The 25,637-nt window shown below is 40.1% G+C and overlaps 2 protein-coding genes across 4 annotated transcripts; both read right to left on the bottom strand.

Moving 5' to 3' along the window:
- Positions 1–518: 518 nt before the first annotated feature.
- On the bottom strand, positions 519–5,570 carry p2ry12 (purinergic receptor P2Y12). 2 transcript variants are annotated; one of them, XM_088427576.1, is made up of 3 exons: positions 5,503–5,570; positions 5,119–5,370; positions 519–3,387 (listed from the first exon to the last, which is right to left on the bottom strand). In XM_088427576.1, the coding sequence occupies exons 2-3, from the start codon at positions 5,356–5,358 to the stop codon at positions 2,524–2,526; spliced, it is 1,104 nt and encodes a 367-aa protein (XP_088283702.1). In that variant the 5' UTR covers positions 5,359–5,370; positions 5,503–5,570; the 3' UTR covers positions 519–2,523. The 2 variants fall into 2 exon arrangements, with proteins under 2 accessions (XP_088283702.1, XP_088283703.1); XM_088427577.1 differs by having other exon boundaries at positions 519–3,369.
- A 7,275-nt stretch (positions 5,571–12,845) lies between these two features.
- igsf10 (immunoglobulin superfamily, member 10) lies at positions 12,846–25,352 on the bottom strand. Of its 2 annotated transcripts, XM_088427178.1 has the most exons (10): positions 25,138–25,352; positions 23,219–23,348; positions 22,731–23,121; positions 21,219–21,980; positions 19,027–20,673; positions 18,817–18,940; positions 17,732–18,708; positions 16,048–16,951; positions 15,262–15,628; positions 12,846–15,173 (listed from the first exon to the last, which is right to left on the bottom strand). In XM_088427178.1, the coding sequence occupies exons 1-10, from the start codon at positions 25,350–25,352 to the stop codon at positions 13,629–13,631; spliced, it is 7,062 nt and encodes a 2,353-aa protein (XP_088283304.1). In that variant the 3' UTR covers positions 12,846–13,628. The 2 variants fall into 2 exon arrangements, with proteins under 2 accessions (XP_088283304.1, XP_088283303.1); XM_088427177.1 differs by having other exon boundaries at positions 17,732–18,940; positions 25,138–25,334.
- Positions 25,353–25,637: the final 285 nt, after the last annotated feature.

Raw genomic sequence — 25,637 nt, 5'->3', positions numbered from 1 at the left:
CTTTTTGTAAATATTATCACATAAAAAAGCAATAAAAGCATATTCAAAACATGCTTTTTTTTAACATACAGATGATTCACATTTGAAGAAATATGCTGAGAATATACAGTTGGAGAAATATGCTTAGATTATACTGAAATACGGAGATATGATGTACATTTATATTTCAAAAGAAAACTGACTGCATTAGAAGTTATCCAGTGCAAGCGCAACATCATTAGCTAGCTGTCTCTACATCTTGCAAGGCAAAGGAACTCGGCGGAAGAAAAAAAAAAAAAAATCAGATTTGACAGCCAGCACTTTAGAGTACCTCGTCGTCTGCCATAAATGTGCGCATATCACAGAGAAAAGTAGATGAGTAAAAAAAGATGACGTGAAGGTTTACATAAAAAAATACCTTCACAGTCTTCCCACACAAAAGCTTAAAAATGCAAAATCACTTTCCCAGTATATATATATATATATATATATATATATATATATATATATATATATATATATATATATATATATATATATATATATGCACATTACAATTCTGTCTCAAACAGCGACGCATTCACTGTCTTGTTTATGCAATTAAAAGTTAGATAGGTATTGGAAGGAACAACAGAAGCCAAATAAAAGCGGGCATTTTTCTCTGCCCCCTCCGCATTGTAAATTCAATAAGAAAAAAAAAACAATAACAAAATCAAAATGAAAACTATACAGCGCAATAAGCTTTTACAGTAGCGTCATAAAATTTGTGCTGTCAGAGTAGAAATTTTATAATCCGCTTTTATGTCCAATTTGTGTCGCCCCCACAAAAAGCAGGACAAAATACACCAACCAGGATTTTTTTATGGCACTGATATAGACTTGTAACATATCAATAGCATTTCAATTCAATTCATTTGATACCTCTATATGGACAAATGACATCGAGTTCAAAAGATGTATGAAATAATTTCACTTTTACAACGAATATTCTCCTCACTTATTATTCATTAAAAATGGGTTTACTTATCTTGCTGTATTTTATATTTGCTTTATAGAGACTAAAATAATAATATTCACCAAGATAATTGACCATGATTACCTAGTATCACCACAAATGGAATACAGATATTTTGCTGCATTTACTATTCACAAAACAATTTTACGTGACGTAAAAATATGACGTAAATGACTCTGTAATCCATTCATCAGCCACCGGATGGCAGCTGATGCACATCCAGTAAAAACAACAGTATGATACAAGCAGAAGTATCTAAATAGTTCCACAAGCTGAATATTTAAATCCCATTTAAAACCATTTTTTAGAATATATTTGTTCAATGTTTGTAAAAGATCCGTCCATTTATAGTTTAGTTTAAAAAAAAAAAAACTTGCGTGTGTCTTGTTTATCCACTAGGTGGCCTCAAACCTGTTCTAATATATTAAGGTTACTTTAAAATATACAGTACAATACACCTATTGTATATTTCCAATAGACTTTTCCTGGTCAGTAAATATGAGTTCTCAGAATTATAAATCAATTAGTGAATCAATCAAGCTTTATTGCTAGTACTTTTCATAACATTATGTCAACAAAAAACACCAAATAAACCAACACCAAATAAAGTAACAGTCACACTAAAAACAAATTTTCAGTCAACATATGATTAAAAAACGATTAAACATCATTGTATAAACATTTAATTAAAAAGCCTGTAAATTACAAGAAAAAAATACAATCAACTCAATATTTAGTGTTGAAAAGTCAACACAGTGCAAAAATAGCCTACCTGTAATATACTAGGCAGTTACTTACTGTATCTAAATATACAGTATTTTGATCTTCATATGTACAGAAATTGATGGTTGATTAATCACGTATATAAGCTACTTAGGCAAATCGGAGTCCTTTGCAAGTTGCTGTTTAAGGAAGTAATGCAATTTGTGTGAAGATGGTAAATCAGCTCATGTATATGCTAGATGAAAACCATAATGCCACAAAAGGGTAGTCATGGTTCTAATGGATATATTAACCCCTAAATACTGCAAAACATTTTGTAATGGGTGAAAAATAAGTAGTCACATCGAGTGCAGTGACACCAGTGTCTTTTTTAAAAATTATTATATTTTAATTGTTATTTTTAAACATTCTATAAATACGTGGCGTCGTTGTCTTAAAAATAGCTTGCCTGTGACTTTCCAAGGATTGTTGAAAAACGAGAAGAATGTTTATTTATCTATTTGTTTTTTTATGTTCACTAAAAATGGTACAAAAACTAGAGCTGTAATTTAAATACACTGATAATGTGACACCTGGACATTTTTTCTGAAGGGTATCACTGATATCGGCCCATGTCTAGTTGGAGATGTTGACATAAATGACAAGCTAACAGTTATCTGGAGCGGCACGTGAGGGATCTGAGCAGGTTCCACTGGCCCCTCTGGCTCCACTTTTGCTGGAGTTACACTGGCCAGAACTATTGATTCTGAATATTTTTTCTATATTAGCGCGTTTGGTTAAACCAGAGCTACCATCGAACTAGTTTCTCACCGTGCATCATCTTCTGGATTTTGGCCTGTTTTACCGCAGAGGGCGGTGCTGCTGGAGTCAGTCTCCGAGCCCTTCTCGAGCAGCCAGCTGCAGGTGCCGGGGGGCAACCTGAGGGTCTTGAACAGGGTAGTCCTGAAGGACTTGCAGAGGAAGAAGTAGATGAGCGGGTCCAGGAGGGAGTTGAGGGACGACAGGAAGAGCGTGCTCTCTTTGAGATGGAAGAAGAAGAGCTTGAGGCGACAATCGAAGAGGAGCCCCCGTGTCTGGCTCATGGTGTACGGCACCCGAGCGAAATGGAACGGCACGAAGCACACGAAGAACACGGCCAGCACCAGGAAGACGTTGGTGTTCATCTTCTTCTTGGTCTTCTGTTTCTGCTTGGCGGAAGCCCTGCTCCCCTCTGGGCCTCCGGCCTTGGTGCGAGAATACGATTTGTACAGCTCTTTGCTGATTAGAGTGTAGCACACGATCACAATCGAGAGGTTCCCCCAGAAGATAACCTGACACACGTGGTTGACCACCTCGTGCCAGTAAAGCCCAGCCGGGTCCTTGAGGTCGCTGCACTTGAAGTAGGGCGTCCGTGGCGTCTTGGCATTGAGGATCATGTTGGGGAGGCAGAGCGCCAGAAGGACGATCCACACTATGGCGGAGAGGAGCTTCCTGCGGGCCAGCCGCTTGGCGTTGGTGCCCTTGAACGGCGCCAGGGTCTTCCTGCAGCGGTCGATGCTTATGAGGCCGAAGAAGAGGATGCTGATGTACATGGTGAGGTAGAAGAGGACAGAGGACACCCGGCACACGAATATTCGCAGGCCAGTGGAGGCCATGTTGGAGTCCGATAACACCTGCAAAAACAGGAATATCTATATGTATATACGTACATATAGATGTATATTTTTCATACACAAGGTAACAACGTGCTTCACACAACCAAAAGCACGACACCTAAGAACATGTACCAACAGCTGATGATATTCAAAATCTAAGAACAAAACTAGCTCATTAAAATTACTAATTAAAATTTTATAAGTGAAAATACGTCACTGGCATTGACTGAGTTAAGTGTTAGAAAAAATGTGAAAATATGTCCCTGGCATTGAATTCATTGAGTTAATGGTATTAATTGTACATGCACAGTAATTTTGCATCACTTCACATCAACTTTTTTTTTTTTTTTTGGGGGGGGGGGGGGGGGGGGGGGGGGGGGATTATATTAATTGAAATGGGAAATCACCTCAGAAAACATCTTTATCATGCTATTCCTTGTGCATATTTCATCCAATCCTTTGATCTGTACATCAAAGGCATTTCACATTCAAGCATTGAAAGAAGACACCAGGGAGCTGAAATTTTACCAAGATGGTTACAACATGTCAAAGTTCAACTTGGCACAACCACTTTTTTTTTATCACACTGTTATGAGTTCGCCATCCCTTGGCTAAAATACTGTCAGAATGATGTGGAAGAAAATGACCAAAAATGGTCACAATACCGCACAAGGGTAAAGTTCCATACAGCCTAATAGTCTTTTTAAAATCATAATTTGTCACACAGCTCTTGCTCTTTACAATTCGTAAGGTGTTGAAGGACTAAAATAAGTGCAGCTTAGTAAAACCGCTCAGAGGAATATAACTTTTGGAAGTTCAAACTGAAAATGAATTTTTTTTTCTGGCTGTCAACCGATGCTGTAAAATGCTCCATGAATCATTTAGATGACTATATTCTCATGTGAAATGTCAGACTGCTGTTTACTACCCTTTCTCCCGCCTTAGTCTATCCACAGTGTTGAATTCAGCAGACTGGATGGCTTATCGTCAAAAACACATTTACGACGTGGCAGCCTAAAGTAGTGCATCCTGATGGGAAGCGACACATAAATTAGTACAGTCATGGGTGCACAGAATCATTTTGGTCTGGTTCTCAAAGGAAAACTAGATCTTGTTGCATGTTGCTTGTTTCTTTTCGACCCATCGAGCTCATTGGATGAACGTGACTCATTCACTCCCTAAGACGTTTTAATTTTTTGATTAATTTATTTTTTTAGGAGTCTAAACATTCATTACCAGATATCCATTCATATATATTTATTTATATAATACTTGTTGTATGTTAAATGAATACTTTGCTACAACTTGGATTGCTCGCCAGTCAATCTAAGCGCACATACGCCGGACATAAAAATTCAAAACACCCCTGTAAGTATCCCACGTTTTTGTGATCAAAAAATGAGATCAGGGTAGATCATTTCACTAGTCAATTGAGGAAAAAATCTGTATTTTTGAGAGGGTAAGTAAAGAATAAACAGCGAAAATATGGTTGCACAAGTGTGCATAAACTCATGACTTAGAAAGTGGTTGCATTCCGAATGCTCAGCAGACCATTGCCACCATTTTAGGTGCCTCTGATTGACCGCATCTCAATTTATCTAGGAATGTTGGAGGCTTTTCCAGACATTTTATTTCTTTGTAATAAAAACCTCAGGAACTCTTGGTAATTCTTTTCAGCTTGTCTAACACCCCCGGTTCCATTTGAAGAAAAACAGCACCCTAACATGATGCTGCCACCACCATTCTTTATTGCAGGCTTGACCTCACCTTGAAAGGGAACGTGAGAGTCATGACGACATCGGCGACCACGACGTTCTTGAGGTAGATGACAAAATGGGAGCGCGAGGGGATGCGCAGGAACACCCACACCGCCAGACCATTGAGCGACAACCCAGCAAGGAACAGGACAGAGTAGAGGACGGGGAAAACCGCCGTCTTCACGACGTTGTCCCTGGAGCAGGTCAGGTTGCTTCTATTGCCTTGGAAGGCGCTCGCGTTCGTGTCCATGACGAGATTTATCTGAAAAATTTGATTACAATTTGTATTTGTCTCACGATTCTTAACAAAGTCAAGAAAATTATTCTCAATCGTCAACTAAAAACTTTGATAACCCTTAGCATATTGAGACTATAGCTTAGGTTGTTCACTGACCAACAGTGTCTGTCCAATGACGATCTCTCCGAGTAGACGGCTGCGTAGCCGTTGAAGCCCAGGTTGGATGTCTCCAGTTCAACGTGAGATTGACTTAGTTCAGAGTTTCGCTTTGCCTTCTGCTTTCTCTTTCCTGTCTTGCGGAAGCTCTGCAGACGATTGAAATGCCTAATCAAGTGACACCAAAAGGCCAAAACGTCAACAGAAAGAAATGGCAAGAGTGCATGTTACATTGTGTTCTTTAATATTAAATATTTCTTTTTTTATGACCATGAGAAGTGTGAAGGATCTCTATGGAATAGTCCAGCGTGTCTTCATCGGGGAGAAAAAAAAAACACTGGGAACCATCCAAACCGTTTTTGACATTTAAAATGGGGAAAACACAATAAATGTAATAATAATAATAATAATAATAATAATAATAATAATAATAATAATATCAATTTTACATTATTAACACGTTCAATCCCAAACACTTAGTTTTCCGTTTTTTTAAGAGTTCAGACATCCAAGGTACTTATGTACTGTATATTTTTCTCCCTTTTAATTTGAAGTTTTTGGCCATAGGAAGACCTAAAAATGTCTGGTACTAAATGGATTATGCACTGACGTGAATGATTATGTTGATTAAATAATAATATCATTATTACATTATTAACGCATACAGTCCCAAAGACGTACATATCTTTATGTTTTACAAGATTTCAGATATCCAAGGTACTTATTTATACTTTTCTCAATTTTACTTTCAAGTTTTTATCCATTGGAAGACCTAAAAATATCCGGTACTAAATGAATTAAGCACTAAAGTAAATGTCTAAATTGGGTAAATAAGTAGTAAAACTACTACTACTACTACTACTACTACTACTACTAGTACTACTACTACTACTACTACTACTACTAATAATAATAATAATAATTCATTGGAAGCAACTTTCTTATTAATGAAATTAAAGGCATACATAAATGATCCACCTGCAGCCATCTAAAAATGTAAACAGATTATGTTACCTGTTTTATCATTTTATCGCATGTGAATCATGCAGTCCGCTGTCTGGATTGAATTCAGGACTATTTCTCTTAATGTAAATATGTATTTGCAAACTATCCGCCCATTTAATTATTTACAAAACCAATAGTCAATACTTTGGAATCACCTTCAAATTCAAATAATAATAATAATCATATTTTGCGATGGAATAATATTCAATTAAGCTACAATGCTAAGATTAAAACCCCAGAAATCAGATCTTTAATTCAAAGTTGCTAACCACTATTTCACTTTAATTCCTTCTTAACACACACACATTTTGAGCATTTTTTTTTTTTTTTTTGAGGAAGTGAAAACAATGCCGTGTGGGTTGCTTTCAATTTTACATCACATGATCTTAAGATAACGCCCCCCCCCGCCACCAAATCATGTACCAACCGGTGGCAATGTAAGGACACTTCCCCTGTCTGGGCCTGATTGAAGTGTCAGCAATCCTTTGCTTCCTTCATTTGCACTTATGCACGCACACCGACATTATATACATGCAGGAATTCGGGTATTGCTCATGCATTCAAGGTTGTACTTGAATATATTAAGGTATTTTCAGTTTTTAGCACTGCGATACAGTTTTTAAAATGTGTATTTTAATGAATCAATGGTGTTTAGTGTTCCTGGTTTTTTAATATCAGTCACTTAAAATGTAAACAGAAATTATATCACCGATGTAATTTATATGCATATATTTCACCGCGAAAAGTTTAAAATATCATATTACCACTCCTTTAACTCCTGGGTGTCTTGTCCTATCCTTGGAATTTTACATCAAAGGCATTTCGCATAAAGTGAAAGCATTGAAAAAAGACACTTAGGGAGCTGAAATTTCACACAGATGAAGACAATGTGTCAAAGTTCAACATAGCACGATCACTCAGTTGCGCATTTGGCGAGAATTCTTGTCAGTGGCACACAACTGAAGCATTTTCAAAGTCGAGATTTCTCGTCCGTGGCACTGAAAGAGTTAAGGGATTTAAGTTATTTTTGATTGGACAGAATTTAATGAAACTACTAGCCACCTAGTGGCTTGCATGCTTGTGGAAGAATAAAACTACACTGTGCGGATTTGTGTAGCAGCATTTTTATTTCTTTTAGTAAACGTGGACAAAATTTATTCTCACCCAAATAGGGGAGAATTTTCCAGGTTTAAATAATGTTTAACTGTAGACTAGACCTCAAACAGGCAGAAAGAGGTACGAGGTGAGAACCACACCACTGACCGAAATATCCATTCCGATGCAGCCCGCTCTGCACAAATCAAACGATTTTCCCTCAAGCTGCCGCACCACCTTTGACCTCTGAGTCACCACTGTCACCTGACAAACCACCAGTCTATTGTTGCCTCTCAAACACCGCAAACAGGAAGCTGAAAGACGGCGCTCCGATCTTGCCCGCGTTGTGGAAAAAGGTGACGGCGAGAAGACTCGGGTCAAACAAATACAAGTCCAGGAGCCGTGGCAGCTGTGGGCTGACGGACCGCGACCTCTCACCCGTTAGAGAAAACGGCGAACAGTCGAGTAGGTTGTCATTGTGAGGGGTCGGCGTAAGCTTTACGCGCACGGACGGTGGTCCGTGTTTGTTTGCGGCGGTCCTGTGCGTTCATGCATCTCATTGGTCAGGTCATAAACGGAATCCGGACTGTGTAACGTTATTTGGAGCCGGTGCTGGTGCCAGGGTCTGTCCTCCACATGGTGTATTGAAAACCTAACTTCAAAATGGCATCTGCTTGAACTGCGCATTCGCTTTATAACTCAAGTTTTATTCCCGTTTCAGAATAGGACACAATGAATGGCTTTTATTCTCACGAGCCCCATGTGTCTACTTTGAAGCAGGTTCGAAAGTTGACTTGTCTGGATCCATTTGGCTTCTGGGCCTTGCTGTCTATCAGTGGATTATGGTTCCATCCATTGTCTTTGCCTTGATGATGACTCACAGCTCTGGTCTGGATTTTGAATCAGTGCACAGCCTACTTTTGCGAAACAGCACAATAGTGCAAGTCATGTAAAATATTACCTTCCCCTCAAAGAGGGTGTTTTTTCTGACTTTTTACTTTCTCTTGGCAGGGGTGAAAAGTTCAACTTCCATAACCACCACCAGAACATAGACGTGTGTCCAAAGTGTTTGACTTCCAATGGTAACTTCAGTCATGCAGAACGACACTTCCTGGCCCCCAAAGGAGACTACACCTCATTAATATTTTATAGGTTTTTAGTGGGTTGATCATCCTTGAAGACAGTGATTCAATTGTCCATCCAGTGCTGCATATATATATATATATATATATATATATATATATATATATATATATATATATATATATATATGGGTTTAGAATCCAATCCGTAACATAACCACTGTAAGTTTCCTACGATGTAGTCTTCCCGTTTTCCCCACCATAGAGTAAAAACATTTTGTGTGTACAGCAGCGGTGAGGAATGTCATTGCTCTTTGACGATTTGTCCGATCATCCCTCCGCCCGTGATAGCAGGATGTGATGATGTGGCTGGCCAGCAGACAAAAAAGACAACAGAACCCTTTGAGAGGCAAGTCTGGCCGGGATTGCTCACATATTTGACACGGTGTCTCTGTGTGCTCAGCTCACACTTGTGTGTGCGCACGCAAGGCATCAGATGTTAACTTACGCATACGGGGATGCTCACACTTACCGGTCACTTCAATAGGTACACCTGGACAATTCAATGAGCTCTAATACAGCTGCCATATTGTGCCATTCTACTATTCAGTGGGAAATAATGAATTATAAGTACTTGGCATTTTTACTCTTATTCTCTAAATAGGAAAACAGACATCTGTACTTTGTATATTTTCAAAAAGTCTTTACTCAGAATTTGTCCTTTTACAATGAGTCAGAGTTTGAGTACTTAAAACCTGTGCTACTCGAGTGCCTTCAAGTATCAGGTTACTCCCGATGAAAGGATGCCACTGTTGTTTGCATGACTTCAGCTGCACCACATTAACAAAGCTATTCCCGGGCTCTGGTTCTCTTATGATATCGTTGAGGTATGATATCGTTGAGGTATGTGCTTAGTTTTACTAAGACAGATGAAGCACAGCATGTGGACAAGAGATATATTACATAATGCATTGGTGTCAAACATATGGCCCGCGGGCCGGAGTTTGATCATTTTTGAGTCATTTTCTTCCGCATCGTTCTCACTAAGGAATGGCACATTCAACATTCACATGTTGTCATCATCTGGGTGAAATTTCAGCTCCCTGGTGTCTTCCTTCAATGCTTTCCCTTTGATGTGAAATGCTTTTGATGTAAAATTGGACAAAATTGGACAAAATCCTGCACAAAGTGTTAGTAGTCAGCTGAAAAAGGTGAAGATTTTGGTACCCGTAATTTCGAGACGCTTTGATGTCTTAAGAATGATGTTGGCGTGTGGAACATAAGGTTTACAGTAGTGGGCCCCAACGATCTACCAGGTTATTTTGTAAGGGGCATAAAGACCACATCTGCAGACAATCAGAATGGAAAACCCCCACTGACGAACTTCCACTGTCCTCAGGCCAGACAAAGAATACGGGCAAATTTAAATCTATAAAGCATTTTGTAACAAACGGCTAAATATGGTCAGCAAACTATTAGAAACAGCTGTCAGTACGATTCACATTGCAAATAACAAGCATGTCTAATTTAAACTGTGCCCCTTAATGTATTGTATTATGTACTAAGTAAGAAGGCAACTGACAAGTAAGAAAAAAAAAAGGCCTGATATATAAATGGTCTTTGGATGTTTGAGTTGACCACATCATGACACAGCTTCCCTGAAGACGACGTGCAAAGATCATACTTGTGGCTAAAAGGGTGAAGTGAGGATTGTACAACTGTGGTGTGAAATTATATCGCCGGCGTAGACACTGAGAAGTATGCACCGCACTCGCTTTTTTGTTTTTTTTTCTCAAATTTTTATCTTTTCATCATGGGCATTTCACATCAAATGGAAAGCATTATAAGAAGACACTAGGGAGCTGAAATTTCACCCAGATGATGACAGTATGTCAAATGTCAACATGGCACGACCATTTAATTATCACACTACCAGAATAATGTGGAGGAAAATGACCCAAAATGATCAAAATATAGCACAAGGGGTAAAGAAATAACATTAGTAACATTAATAGGCATTAGAGAACACATAATAAAGACATCTCTTGTATTGAACATTGTAAAATGCATTATGGTAGTATTCTATTCACATCACACTGGCATCACAGAGTTTTTAGGATAGCAAGCAAGTACGGCACCAGTTTGAGGTTGTTTTTTTTTTTTTTTTCAACATGGCACGACCACTTAGTTATCACACTACCATTAGTGTGCGATTCCTCGGTTAAAATAATGCAAGAATGATGTGGAAGAAAATGACCCAAAAATGGTGAAAATACTTAAAAGTGTTAAACACGGAATTCCATACCAAATGCTAAAAAAAAATACGTCACAGCTTTCCACTTTTTGCAAGGCCCTGGAGAGGGTAAAAAAAAAATACTTGTGACAATATGAGCAACAAGTCAGTGGAGATCTGTTTTTCCACCTTCTTCAAGGTGGCCAAGGAAACCCTCCTACCCACCTCATACAGAGCAAAAACACCGTTTGTTTACCCTGCTGGAAGCCAGTCTTAACTTTCTATCCAGCGTCTCACTTTAGCAGCTGCGGTCCCACCGCCAGACAAAACACACACTTCCTTTCAGTAGCCACATATTAACCAGATCTCAAATAGTACAACTTCCCTTGTGGAAGGATTAAAATGGAGAGAAAAAAAAAACACATTTTGAATCATAATGAATGCCCGAGATAGTGAAAAACACAGTTATTCCTGCAAAAGCTGAACAAATAAACTTGAGTATCCACACAGGGCATGTGGTGTGAGTGATGAGCTGTTTCGGGAGCGTGGCATGATGGTGACGTGCGTCTTTGAAATTATGCAGCCATATGAAAGCATTTAGCGAGTCATCTGCATTCCAACACTTGCGAAATCCACTTAATATTCGCAGGGATTCTTGCCTATCTTTAAATCTTACTGTTTCGTGCATTAGTTCTCAAATGCAGGTTTGTGTACCGATTGGTGCACATGGAGGCACTTAAGGGGAAACATGAGATTTTATTTTATCAGCAACAGCAGGAACAGCACAGATTTGTTTTCAAATTAAGAGCAAATTAACTGGAACATGAAGCAACTTCTTGCTAAATGTTGTGAAAGTGACTCATTTACAAATTGTTGTAAAACTTTAATTTTATTAAGATTTATATAGTTGTGCATCATCTTTAGTCATGCAATTTTTTTACCGAGCCCGAAAAAAAAAGAATATTTTTACATGAGAACCTCTGACCTTGCTATACACTAGGATAGTGGTTCTTAAATTGGGGTAGCCTATGTGAGATTTTCCAGTGTTTCTCTAGTTATCAGAAAATGATTCATTTCTTTATAATGCTGTAAAAGGAACAAAACATTTTCTTCTCAAATTAAGAGAAAATTAAATGGAACATGAGGCAACCTATCGCTAGATTGTTTTCTGTGGAGTTCTTTCCAAATATTTGTATGATTTTACTTTGTTAAAGCTTTGTAGGGATGTGCATGCTGGAAATAAAACTGATGATTTCACGCAAACTATGTTCTGGAGTTGCGGAATATACACTTAGGGGTACCCCAACAAATATCGTTCCAAAGGTTAATCAATTTCACACGAAAAAAAAATCAAAAAACAACTTTTTATTTATTATGTGTAGGTGTCACAAAGTAAAGAGCAACCTTCTTTTGCATTGAAACACAAGAAATGTTAACGATTTATTTTTCTCCCATACATTAGTAGGTATTACACAAATATATACTGTATTAATACAGATAAGCATAATGTATAACATTACTGTAAATTCTTGTGTACAACACAATCACAAGTCTTTCAAATTGTTTTAACTGCACACTGAAGAGAAATAAATGGTTTATAAATGCTTCAAAACAGAATGAGCAAATTGGATATTGTAGCAAAAATGTTAAGCATCCAGTGTAAAACAATCTTCACAAGTAAAATTTCGCAAAACAACAAATTATATACATTTTATGGCTTCTTCTTGTAATATATGTACAACGTAGCCACCTACAGTATCTTCTTAATTTGCTGCTAAAGGACATGCTGCTGACAAGACCGTATGTGCTCTAATTGAATCCATATGTGTGGCCAACATTAGACCCTCATTGGAATCACTTTGGGTTAGAATGTATGAACACTTTCTGTTCCTGGAGACCCCCCCCCCCCTCCCCCCCGCCACATGAATGAGTACCAGCTATGATTTTCCAGACATTGAGTTCCAAGTTACAAAAACAAATTATCTGTCCCACCAGATGTGTTTTCTTTTCTTAATTCCACTCCATTTCTTCTGTCTCTTAATGACCTTTCCTCATTTTAAAATAATGAGCCGTTTTCTTTTTACAATCAATGTACAAGCTTGGCTGTCATCCTCCTTTATTTTCATGTCTGTCCATTACCCCGGAGAAGAGATCCCCAACTAACGGTCTGCTGCCTGGCACCGCTCTGTGGATCAACCGGAACCCGAAATAATTATTTCTCTTTTATGTATTATCTAAGTTTGAAAGACATGTCATTTTGAAAAAAAAAAATCTTATTTTTAAAACCTGACAGGATTCTCTTGGATTCGACCACTTAGGAGCCAAAAAAGCAGAAAAGGCCCAGCAAAGAGACAGGAGACGAGCATACAACTTTGAAGAAAAAGAAAGCTTTTAAAAGGTAATGCCAGGAGGCGTACTTAATATAATGATTTAACGTGATAAGGAGTTGAAATGCTATTTTCTTGCCAATCCAGGTGAATCCAGAATGGCTGTGCAAGAAGATGATCAACGGCTAGAGACCGACTTAAAAGTATGTTTCAGTTTTCCTGCACTTCGGCTATCGTTGTCTACCATCACTCCTAAATGGGCCCAGTTTTTGTTGCAGAAATCCCTCTCCCTGGGTCGCAATAAAATTGTCAAGCCAATCAGTGGTAATAAATATGTTGGGTACCACTGCCCTGGAGATGTTGAATTCCGTTTCCCTCTCACTCTCATAATACACGGACATAAACAGCCTTTAGGTCTGTACCCAGAAGGTTCTTGGCTACACACTTGTATGTGCCTGAGTCATAGGCTGAGAGTTTCTGGACTACAAGCGTGCCTTGAGGGTGAAGCAGTTCACTTCCCAACCGCCTCCCTTGCTGGGCCATCGAGAGAACGGAATGATCCGGTAGCTCCCAGGTGATCTCCGGCTTGGGTACACCTATGGCAGCGCAGTTTAGCTTAATAGGGGTTCCTGCCATTAAGCTCAAGGTAGGAGGTGGCATCGAAGTGATGCGTGGAGGATATGCAATGATGACAACAGGGACTGTTAGCACAGCCTCCCCCGCATCATTCCGAGCTCTGCAGACGTAGTTTCCTTTGTCATATAGCGTGGTGTCCTGGACAACTAGAGTTCCGTTCTCCAGCAAATTGTACCGTCCCAGGACTTGAGGCTGAGTAAGAATGTGGCCACTAGGGAGGGTCCAATAAATCCTGGGTTTTGGACTTCCATCAGATAGACAGTGAAGGAACAGAGGATCTCCAAACGTACTGCGGATTATGCCCCTCGGCCTTGTAAGGATATAGGGCTTTTGACCCACATCCAAAATGATGAGCTTTTCAATATAGCCCATGATGTTCTTGGCACCACAGCGGTATTTCCCAGCGTCCTCGACGTGAGAGTTATAGATGACTAAAGTCCCATCGCTACCTACGCGTCTGTGGGAGTTATGACCACCTGTGAGCCGTGTTCCGTCAGGCAGAATCCAAGTGATATCTGGCTTTGGGTGTCCATCAGCAGAGCAGTTCAGAATATTGGTTTTCCCCAAAGGAGAGACAATCCGTTCGTTGAATGGATTTTTGAAAATCGGTCTTCGGAGCGTATTGGTCACCTTGAGCTGTATAACTAATACGGACTCTCCTCCGTCATTTGTCGCCATGCAAATGAACTCTCCTGTATCAGTAGGACGTACATTACGAATTTCTAAAGTCCCGTTATGATGGACATTAATCCTACCACCAAAGTACGGTGCCCTCAGAAAGATGTTATCTGGCATTATCCAGGTGATGGTTGGCATTGGATTGCCTTCAGCTTTACAGTCTATAAGTTTCCTTGAATATTTAGTTGAGAAATCTTTTAAAACAGTCCTGTTCTGATGGTAGCCGTTGATCACAGGTGGGTTACCACCGATTTCAAGTTGGTAGACTCTTCTGTTTTCACCACCTGGGTTACGAGCCATACAAACATACTCTCCACTGTCGATTGGCTTTGCATTCCTTATATCTAGAGAGCCATTTACGTGCAACAAGTAGCGTTCATTCGATGCTGCTATGACGTCATTAGTAGGCAGCATCCACAGGATCCTGGGTTTGGGTTCACCAACTGCTTCGCAGTCAAAACGAATGTTATCCCCGGGTTTCAATTTCGCATAAGTCTCACTGTTTTGGCGTATTTTGGGTGCGGCGGTCACCACAGTGATATGTACGTGCATTTCATCTTTTCCCACTTGGTTTTCAGCTATACAAGTGTAGTCTCCTTCTTCTGACATACCAACCTGGAGAAAAAATAAATAAATAAATGGATATAAGCCGTTATGACAGATATTCAGTTTGACCATAATGCTTTCACTGTCGTTCACTCACTTGATTTACATAAAGTGTCCCATTGTCAAACAGAGTGTAGCGGCGTATTCTCCGTCCTTGGTTAAAGGAATCAGCCTGCAGAGCACTGTTAACTACGGTTCCATCTGGAAGGCCCCAGGAGATCTCTGGCTTTGGAGCCCCCGAGGCTTTGCAATCAACCTTGAAGTCATTACCATACAGAACTTTCTTTTTGCCGTTCGGCTTGTGCTCTATCTTCGCTGGCTTCATTGACACCTTGACCTTCATGAGTTGAACATCATCACCAATTGTGCTTTTAGCCATACAGAGATAGTCGCCTGCATCTTTATCAATTGCAGAATTGATGACCAGAGTACCGTTCTCTAGAACCTGGAATCTGCTGCCCATCCTAAGAAAGGTATGAAAAATAGAAAGATGAAGTAAAATGGTTATTTTGGTAAATGAACAATCCTATCACACATGTTTCTTATTTTGCTAAATGGGTATCCTTCTGAGACCCAGGCTTGTTGCATTCTCCATTTAGTCTCAGGAACATTAATTGCATCCACCCTATAACATTATTAAGGGCCAGGATGTCAAAAGCTATAGATTAAAAGCTATAGACCAGAAACAACTGTCCAGTATTGTGGACACAAATAAATAGGCTGTGTCTCAGGAGGATATTATGAAAGAAATTTTTGAAAGTATGAGCTCCACTGCACTAAAAACCCACATAAAGGAGATAGAATTCACATAGAACACGGAATGAATGCAGTTTTAAACAGTTAGAAAGTCAGTTATAGTCTCTGATTTATGACGAAATCTTACCTATGTGATTTGTCTACCACTGCATTTGATGGTAATCTCCACATTATCCTGGGTTCAGGCTCTCCAGTTGCTGAGCAGTTTAGGGTCAGCTGATCCCCAAAATACAACTCGGTTACATACTGGGAAGTCACCACTATTTTTGGTGCAGATTCTCTTCTCTCAACGGTCAAAGTCACCACCCGTCGCTCTGAACCTGTGGAACTGGTGGCAATGCACTCATACTTGCCATTATCAATTAGAGCCAGATCCTTGATAAGGAGTGTTCCATTATCAAAAACAGATATCCTCTTGTCCCAGGCAAATCTTTGTGAATTGACAAAAACACCGTCATGCAGCACCCAGTGAATCCTTGGCTGGGGGCTACCTTGACCTGTGCAGGGCAGCCACAGGTTTTGTTTTGAAACAGCCTTCACCTGCTGCCGTTTCTCCTCCAAAATACCTGGTGGAGCAGCGACCACATGCAGACGGACTGTAGCAGTATCGGCTCCGGCTGGGTTACTAGCAATGCACTTGTAATGACCTCTGTCAAAAACAGACACTTGTCTAATGACCAAGGTCCCACCGGCAGTCACTGACACCCTTTCATTTGGTGTGTTGTGCTCTCTTACTTGAGTCCGGTTTGCCAGAATCCAGGATATCGTGGGTGTGGGCCTACCATCTGCCTTACATTGAATCTCCACAGTATTTCCGGCGTGAGACTTTATCTCTCTCGTTTTCGGCTCAAGTATACGTGAGGGGTAAGCTACTACAGAAAGAGTGACAATGAGTTTATCTGATCCATGTTCATTCTCTGCAATACAGATATACTGGCCGCGGTCTTCAGTGTTGGCATTCTGAATTGACAACGTGCCGTTGTGCAACATCTCGAACTTGCCCATTCTCTCCTTGATGGTCATTGTGTTTCCTGGAAGGAAGAGAAAACATTAAGAAACATTTCTCTTTCAAATATTTCCCACATTAACTTAGAGTGACAGTAGCTGTGCCCTGCAAATACACAGATTTTGAATTGAGAAGTTTAGGGCATTTGGGGCGCTTTCAAGTTGTGTTTGGGGTCAAAAGCATTCGCCAGGCATTCATCTGACGGTCCCCTTTACAGTTTTGTGTCATATAAAATTTCCATGATCATAAATTGTGTAACAACAGTAGTACAGGTGAAGTCTGGTTGCCATCCAGCGAACGCCCAGCACACACTGGCAGCTTCGAACGAACCCCATGAAGATCAAAAGAGCCCCCACCTTCCCTGTTTCTCCCAGCTATAAAGCATACCAGTGGTGCTCAAAATAAAAATGTGTATATATCTTTAAGGTTTCTCAAATACAAAAAATGAAACACGCATGCAAACTTATTTTGGACAAGCTTACGATAGCTCGCAAAATCTATTTATCAAGGGCGGAGACAAAATGTGACAGCGGCGTTGATAGCCATCCTGACCATTATTTTTGTTGTCAAATTCTGAAAAATCTGAGTCAGTCTCACAATTTTCCAGTCAATACCGTCAGATTGACAAACCTTCCTTCCACCGCCGCGTCACAACTCTTTCCCCTGCAGGCAAGTATGGCTGCACTCATGACGTCTCAACTGATAGATTCCACGAGCTATTCTAAGCTTGCTTTCATACAATCAGTGAAACAGAAAAACATGTTTGAATGCAGTATTATGCCAAATAATGTATTACTTGAAGTACCTGTGCTCAGTGAGAAGCGTTTCCAGGATATAACTGGCAGAGGGTCTCCAACAGCCTCGCATGGTAAAAAGACATCCGAGTTGGTCAAAACTGTGAAGCTAGCTGCATTGCCACCAATTATTTTGGCTTTTCTCGTCATGAGCATGGTAGTTGGCTGGGTACTGATAAGATTGGGACTGGTTGTGACAGGGGCACTTTTGACATTTTCGTTGTATGTGTAGATGCGGTCTTGCTCTGCTGTATATATGATCATTGTCCCAAAAGAAATGTCTTTCTCTGTACTCTCTTGGGTGTCAGTTTGCACTGTAGGTCTAGATGTCTTTGTATCTGTTGTGTAACCATTAAACCTCTGTGTTGTGGATCCGACATTGTTGTGGCCTTTGTTTTGAGTAGTCGTGTAACGTTTCTCCAATGTAGGCAATGCGCTGGAGCGAATAAAAGGTGTTCTTGTTGTATAGGAAATGTCCCAGTCGACTTCGTTTTGAGCATATGTGTTTTGCTCAGATGGTCCTGTGGTTCTGTCCATTTTCCTTGATGGTGTAAGTATTGGACGTTTTGAAGCACTCTTTTGGGGCAATACAGAGGTCTGGATAGTGGTTTTCATGGTTGTTTTCCTGTTGTCAAAAGACTTAGTTGTGCTCATTTGATACCATTTCGTATTTTGAAGGTTCTTTGAGGGTCTGTGTCCCTTAAATGGCCTCCTTCTCCGCCCTTGGTGCCCTCTCTTTCCACCAGGTCTAGGCCTGGTTGTCGGAAAATCATCTGGACTTCCACCAGACCCATATGAAATATCTCTTTCAGGATTTTCTCCCAGGAGTGGTTTGACTGTAGGCGGGGAGACAAGTCCTTGTAGTGGGGTTTCAGTAGTGGTTAAGAACCTGGGGTAGTAAGTTGGGATCATTGTAGTCAGAGGCTGAGTAGTAGGCTTCAGATTTGATAGCTCAAAATCTGCAGAGAACAAATCTTCATAGTCATCATCAAACAAACTGACAGATGTTTTTTTGGTTGTTGGTAGAGCTTTAGATTCTGTTGGTAAGTGTGTAGTGATGCCTGGTGGAGTAGCAGGCGTTGTAGTTAAGATTCCGGCAGAGGTCTGAGGTATAGTCACAGTTTCGGTGGTGATTGGTTTCTTTTGCCTTCCGCGAATGTTTTTGTTGCCGGTCTTGTCACTTGCCCCAAATTGTATAGTGGGTGTGGATAGCTCCGTATCTGTAATTTAAAAAAACAACAACAACAAACAATTGTTGGGTCAGCGATACAACAACACAGAAGGTATTCTTTTAAAAAATGCTTACCTGTTGTAACATCAACTCTGTATGGTCCTGTCGTATTCCGCTCAGATGGCTGAATAAGTTTATTGATAATGGCTTGTATGTCAGTAATCCTGTTGGGTTTGATGAGCCTTCTGCGACTGTGGTACATTCTTCTGCGCCCTCCTGCTCTTCCGTTCTTGCGTGGGATTATATGGATCTGCTGCTTGGAGATGATGGTGGATCCTAAAGGTGGGGACTTAATTGTTTGGGTGGTATGGAAGGTAATTTGATCATCCCGCCTCTGTGTGGTGGTGACAGCTGTGATTGTGGATTGGCTTTCTGGATCCGAGTGGACAAAAAGCTCCATGGAGTCTGTGCCATCCCTCATTGGAGTAACATTAGGATCACTGGTAAATGAGAACACCTCAGTGGATGTCTCTGGTTCTGAAATATGCTCTCCAGAGAACTGGAGCTGAGTTTCTTGTGAAGAATCCATCACTGAGTTTTCAAGGGAGTGAAGCTTTGTTGTTTCATCAAACGTAAAGGTGTCCGTGTTGGGTGAATTCATGTCGTAAAATGTGACGCCTTCTCTGTCATGCTTCAAAGGATTGTTTGTAAATGTGTTGGTTTGGATCGGTGTGAAATCTGTTGTTAGTTTTTCTCCATGGCTGTTTTTTATGACCGCTACAGTGTCTTTTTGCGGGTGTGTGTTGGGCAAAAGTGTGGTAAGTAAAATTAGATCATCGCGTACCTCACCAGACCCAATTTCATTATCAATTGAGAAAACATTCTTTGTGTTTCTTCCTGTCTTTCCTTCATTCTTATTTTCTCTTGTCCCATTTTGGACCTTCTTCATAAATTCTGCAAATTTCTTTGGATCAACTTTCCTAATTGTTTTATCAAAGACCCTATTGCCAAATGCACGCCTATTGCTGACATTAAACTTTCTGCGTCCTCTTCGGCTGGCTGCACTATTTTTGCCTTGTGACCTCAACCTAGGATGACGTCGATCAGAAACGTTGGTTTGAGCTTTCTGGGTAGCTCCTTCAGACGTTTTGTAAGAAGGGATATCACTGACAGTGTTTTCAGTAAAAGTTCGGTCCACCTGGCTCTCCAACTCATTGCCTGATCCGTCATTGTCAAAGTCTTTCAATATCTCTGGACTATCACTCATTGTCACCTGAGAAACCAGGAGGTCAACTCCCAAGTCATTAGCAACTAAACATCTATAAAATCCTCTGTCCCTCATTGTAAAACCCTCAATCACTAAGGTGCCATTTTCATACACTTTCATTTTTCCTTGGGATCTGTCTAATATCGAGTGGTCTGGAAGTATCCACTGTACTGAAGCTTTTGGACTTCCTGAGCTACTGCAATCAAAACGAAGACGTTCCCCTAGTTTCCGGGATACATGGTCACCGTTGACATCTGCCTCCTCAACATCAGGAGACATAACCGTCACTCGAAAAACCAGAATGTCGGCATCCAAGTAGTTGGTGGCAATGCAACGATAGAGGCCAGTGTCCGAAGCATCTGCACCTCGAATGGTGAGCTTCCCCTCAGCGGTGATTATGATCCTATTGTCCTCACTGGCATAAGGGGCTCGCACCTTCATTCCATCAGGTAAAATCCACTCCAACAAAGGTTTTGGCTCCCCTTGGACTTGACAATTTAACTGGACCACCCCACCTGAAATGAAAAAAAAAAAAAATTACAAGCAATGTTATCGCTTCTGTAAAATACAGTAGCCATAAAGTCTCTTTACAATTAAATCAAGTCTTTTGCAAAGGGATTTGAGTACGAGCCAATAGAATGGGACCTCAAAACAGTAAATTTCATAAAAAATGGCGTGAAAAACAAACCAACATCTTTGCACAGATTTCAGCATTGCTTCTTGGTGGGTACCTGCTGAATTAATGTTTTCATTAAATAGTACTTTTAACCATTTTAACTAGATTTGTTTTATTTTAATAATTGTTCAATAACATTTGTATTTATATTAAAATGTTGTATTTAAGATTCTCTGTTCTTGGAACTTATTCACTGAACCTCTATAAAATGTGTATCTTGATTTATCAAGACAAAATCAGATGATCAGACTCAGCGAAACTATAGAATTAAGTATGGAAGTCATCTACCATGGTGCTCTGTAAACTTTTTTTTTTCTTGAGGAATAGCCAGTTTATAGAGTTACTGTTCCAGAAGTTTTTGAATAAAGGTAACACAATACTCACCAGATATTACAGCATGCTCAGTTTTGGTTTTATTGTCTTTCTTTATCATCGTCCAGGAATAGTGGTCTTTCTTAGGAATGGTGTTTTCCACTCGTAGGTTGACGGCAGACTGATACTTGATATGCAGCGTAGAGAAAGTAGTAGTAGTACGGTCCAGCTGCAAACTAACCTCACCTTGCATCAGCCATGCGGGAATGGCTTTGATTTCCGCATCAATGTTTGTATGTAGCTCATCCTCACCTGTTTTCTTTTGACTATATCGGTAAACCATTTCAGGACTTTTAGTCAACAGCGAGCTTCTCTCGAGTGTCAGCGGAAACTCACTGTAAGCTGCTAGGATTTGCCACAAATGTTGGATGTGTTCATTGTCAATGTTGCATACCAAATATGTAGTTATGGTACTAGCGAGTGCAGTGATATTGTACCCTCCCTCCTCTTCCGGGGTAAGTGAGAGGTTTTGGAAATTAGAGGGCCTCTGGACAGTGCATGACAGGCTGGCATCATTGTGAAACTGATCCGTCAGGTTCATTTGTATAGAGCCTAGCGGGGCGATAAAATCCCTTGGAGAAACCGGAGTGAAGTCCCCTTCTTCTAAGCTGATGTTTTTCTGCTTCAGATTGGGTTGGATCCAAGGTTTGCTACAAGTGAAGGCATCAGTAGGAAGAAGGGAGAGGCGTCGCTTCTGGTAAAAGACTGGGTTTTCACACACGGGACACAGCTGGCCTCGAGGAGATCTCCTATCCCGCTTACATTTTAACACCCCTGGAAACATTCAAATACTGACTTGTAGAGAACAAATATTCTACATATGAGCATGAAAATACATAAAAAGTCATCATTCTTACATAGAGGCGCAATTTATGATTTGCTTTTATGTAAGCCAAGTCATAAATTCCAAGATAGACTTTGGATCATGAATGTGGTTTTTTTTCCATCTTGTGTGCTTGAGAAAATGTTTATCTTGCCACTGAGAACATCCCGTAGAAGCCTCATAATGCTGAGGTTTGGTGGATTAATTGATACATGTCAACTTTCTCTGATTATATCTTTATTTAAACTGGAAAATGTACTGATTCATTCATGGATCTTACACCGATTGAGACGTGTGCATTTCAGGTCTTTTCAAACAACAAATGAATCACAAAGTAGTAAACCACTCATCTGCTTTATTGTTTTAGAGTTTAAGTTTACCTGTTAAAGTTATCATATCGATCAAATCTTTTAAAAATCGGTTATCATCAATTATTCCATTGGGTAATTGGGCAAGAAAGGTCAGTGTGAAAACAGTGGCACAAACGTGATTCCAACTGAGCTTGGAGTCAAATATTTTCAATCAACCCGTTTTAAAGTCGACTTACCCAACTTGGTCAACCTTTACCCGACTATATAGTACATTTAGATGATGCTGAAATTTAACATGTAAACCATTTATACCTAACGTTTGATGAGTTGTTTTTTTTTTTTTTTTATTCCGTTATCACTTGAAATTGTATCACATTTTATTCTACTTACCAGCATGCTTCTGCATCCATCCTGGGAACCAGTTCATTCGGCAATCACATGCCCATTGGTTACCATGGAGAAATAGGTTCTCCAGGTGGCTGCATCCTGAGAAAACGTCCGCAGGCAGGCTGGTCAGAAGGTTGTCAGACAGGTAGATTGTCCTCACCGAGGACAACTTGAAGACCTGGCTGTATCTCAGGGTAATGAAGGTATCTGGGTGGAGTTGTTGTAGGTGGTTACCCTCCAGATGGACCAAGGATAAATTTGTCAGGCCATAGAAAGCCTCTGGGCTGATGAAGTCAAGGTAGTTGTGGTCCATGTGGAGTCGTTGCAGACTTTGCAGGCCTGCGAATGTGTCTTTATCGAGTTGCTTGACTTTGTTATAGGACATCTTGAGGACCTTGGAGAACATAACGAAATAATTAAGATGAAGAAGAATCTTTTCTGCTCAAGACGAACCTGTTGTCTTTTTGATTAGTCATTTCGAGGATATTCACCTGTAACGATCGTAGATCCTGAAATGCTTTGTCCTCAATGCCGTGAATAAGATTGCTGTGTAACATCAGTATTTCCAATTTGTCCAATCCGGAAAGAGAATTCTCTCGCAAGGCAGTTATACTGTTATATCTGCAAACGGAAAGATGATGTTGCACAAGCAATCATTTTTCCATCACTCAAACTCAATGGGGGTCAACAGGCAGATTGCTCTCTGGCTGAAGCAGCATGTTTCTTTCCATCAATAAAAATGATAGTGACAAATGGTAAGCTATCAACTAAACGCCGTCTTTCATCAAATCCTTCTCCTACTGGAGAAATAGGATGAAGCGGAACTGCTCTTTAGGTCCCAATCCTGTGTTAGCCATCCTATAATTTACTTAAAAGTCTCTTCCACACAAGAAGGGCGTTTCATACACACTGACACAGGTGCTTTCAGTTGGTCTAATAGAGGTCTACTCAGGTTTAGTCTTGCCTCAGTTACTTCAGTCTCAGTTGGAAAAAGTCTAAGGAATGCAACTAGTTCCGCAAAGCAAATTATCATTACTATTTTGATAACCCAATTATGGATAATGGATAAAATTCCTAGCCTACCTTAAAAAAAAAGGCAATTATTGTGTGAAGGTACAAAGTCTCAGAGAGATCCTGGCTGTAGCATACAATCAGAGCTAATATTTAAATAAAGTAAGTAGGTAAAGTGAAATCTTAGGTGTATTTTCATCCTTAACTCCAGAACATAGAATTACATCACTAACAACAGTGCATATTTGTACAAAACCTAACAAAATAAACGCACACAATTTTTTACTTTAGCAGTAAGTTGCTCCATGTTCCATATAATTTGCTCTTAATTTGAAAATAAATTGTCATGTTCCACTTACGGATTGACAAAGCATTAGCTAATTAGCAAGCTGCAGAAGCAGGTTGTGCCTTCAGGTGCTGTTTGAGAGCCTCTGCTGTATACTGATCAAGTGATCAAAAACTTTTTGAATTGGCTAGATCTGCAACATTTCCCTTGCAATGAACCGAGGCTCACTGCAGTACCACAAGGAAATTGGGGAGATTCAAAGTTAATAACGAACACCCACTTAATTTGTTGGTCACCTAAATGTATATATTTCCTAATTTAGCAAATATTGCATATAAAAGGTAAGGTGTGTTGACAAAAATATTTCTATGGGGTGACAAGGGTGTCCCAACTCCTCAGTGAAAGGTGGCCCGCAAGTCAGGGTTCCATGAAATAAAATAATATAATAATTTATTATAAATAATCGGAATATATCAAGGGATCAAAGAATAATGGATGCATGTCATATCGGCAGAAAATCACTGATAAAACTTTTGTGGGAGTGGCCAAAGGTGTGGCCAGAGAGTGACAAGCCATGGTCATGGCCACCTCAAGCCGCCATTTAGCTCCGCCCCTGTGAAAGAGTCAAGATTCAAGAGTTTTATTGAAATTTTATATGAAATTCACACTACAGACTACATTCCATAATCGGGCAAATAATAAGGTAGGCAATAAACCAAAAACAAAAAAACAGTATAAGGCGCATTTGGTACATTTCTAAGCAAGAGGTATCTCATTAGCAACCTGAAAGCTAATCAAGAGATGACATTCAGGTGAGTCCACCTCTTCCCCGTTCCTCTAAGAAGGCAATGAAAAGGCATAGGCCAGTTTAGCCTTGCGTTTACACTTTAAAAGATGCATTTAATTAAAGGCTAAGGCGCTATTTGAAAAGGCCATTTGAGTTTCCAACGCTATTTTTCTGTGTCGTCAGCAATTTGGAATGTTCAGCCAAAGCTCGCGTGAACCTCCAGCTCCTTACAGGTGTATCCTTTAGGTGAACTAAGACAATAATAAAGCACATTTCGAAGCATTTAGTGGACATATTAACTCTGTGCTGCTTAAGTGGGATCTCACCCGAGGTTAATTCTTTCCACAGCTGGCTGCATGTGAGCAGGCACCGCGTTCAAGTAACGAAAGGTGCAATGCACTTCCACGGGGACGGAGCACACGCAAGACGTGGGACACCGGCCCCAAACAGCCGCCAAGAGCAGTGAGAGAGACCCCAGGGATAGCAGACACCTCCGCAGGTAAGCGCCTCTGCAGGCGCTCATTGCGCACGGAAAACTCATTTGGCTCCGGGTCGTAATTTACTGCCCACCTAGAGACACAAACGCACACTGTCGTCAGGATAACAGGAAATGACTAATTCTTCCCAAATAGCAGCAAAATTGATGCAGTAAATTTTGAAGGTGAAGCCTTATTTCTGGAGATACATAATTTTAAGTACTGCAATTGAATGAAACAGGACGTTTTGAAGTGGAAAATGAAGTTGCAGGCGTGTCATAAAGCAGCTACAATTTCACTCAAAAGCATTCAAGTAACTTAGAAATGACGGCTAAAATATACAAAAAACG

Source organism: Hippichthys cyanospilos, chromosome 11 (genome assembly GCF_059441005.1).
Source record: "Hippichthys cyanospilos isolate Australia breed blue-spotted pipefish chromosome 11, RoL_Hcya_1.0, whole genome shotgun sequence".
In the NCBI taxonomy this organism is placed as follows: Eukaryota; Metazoa; Chordata; class Actinopteri; order Syngnathiformes; family Syngnathidae; genus Hippichthys; species Hippichthys cyanospilos.
This window is presented reverse-complemented; position numbering and strand designations above follow the sequence as displayed.

Excerpts from the sequence above, each read along its gene's own strand:
- p2ry12 (XM_088427576.1), bottom strand. The coding sequence starts at position 5,358 with ATGGACACGAACGCGAGCGCCTTCCAAGGCAATAGAAGCAACCTGACC. Across the intron at positions 3,388-5,118 it reads CTCTCACGTTCCCTTTCAAG|ATATTCCTGTTTTTGCAGGT; the intron begins GTGAGGTCAAGC and ends ATATACATATAG.
- igsf10 (XM_088427177.1), bottom strand. The coding sequence starts at position 25,334 with ATGAGCGCCTGCAGAGGCGCTTACCTGCGGAGGTGTCTGCTATCCCTG. Across the intron at positions 16,952-17,731 it reads ACGCTTCTCACTGAGCACAG|GAAACACAATGACCATCAAG; the intron begins GTACTTCAAGTA and ends TCTTCCTTCCAG. Across the intron at positions 15,629-16,047 it reads GTGGTAGACAAATCACATAG|GATGGGCAGCAGATTCCAGG; the intron begins GTAAGATTTCGT and ends TACCTTTCTTAG.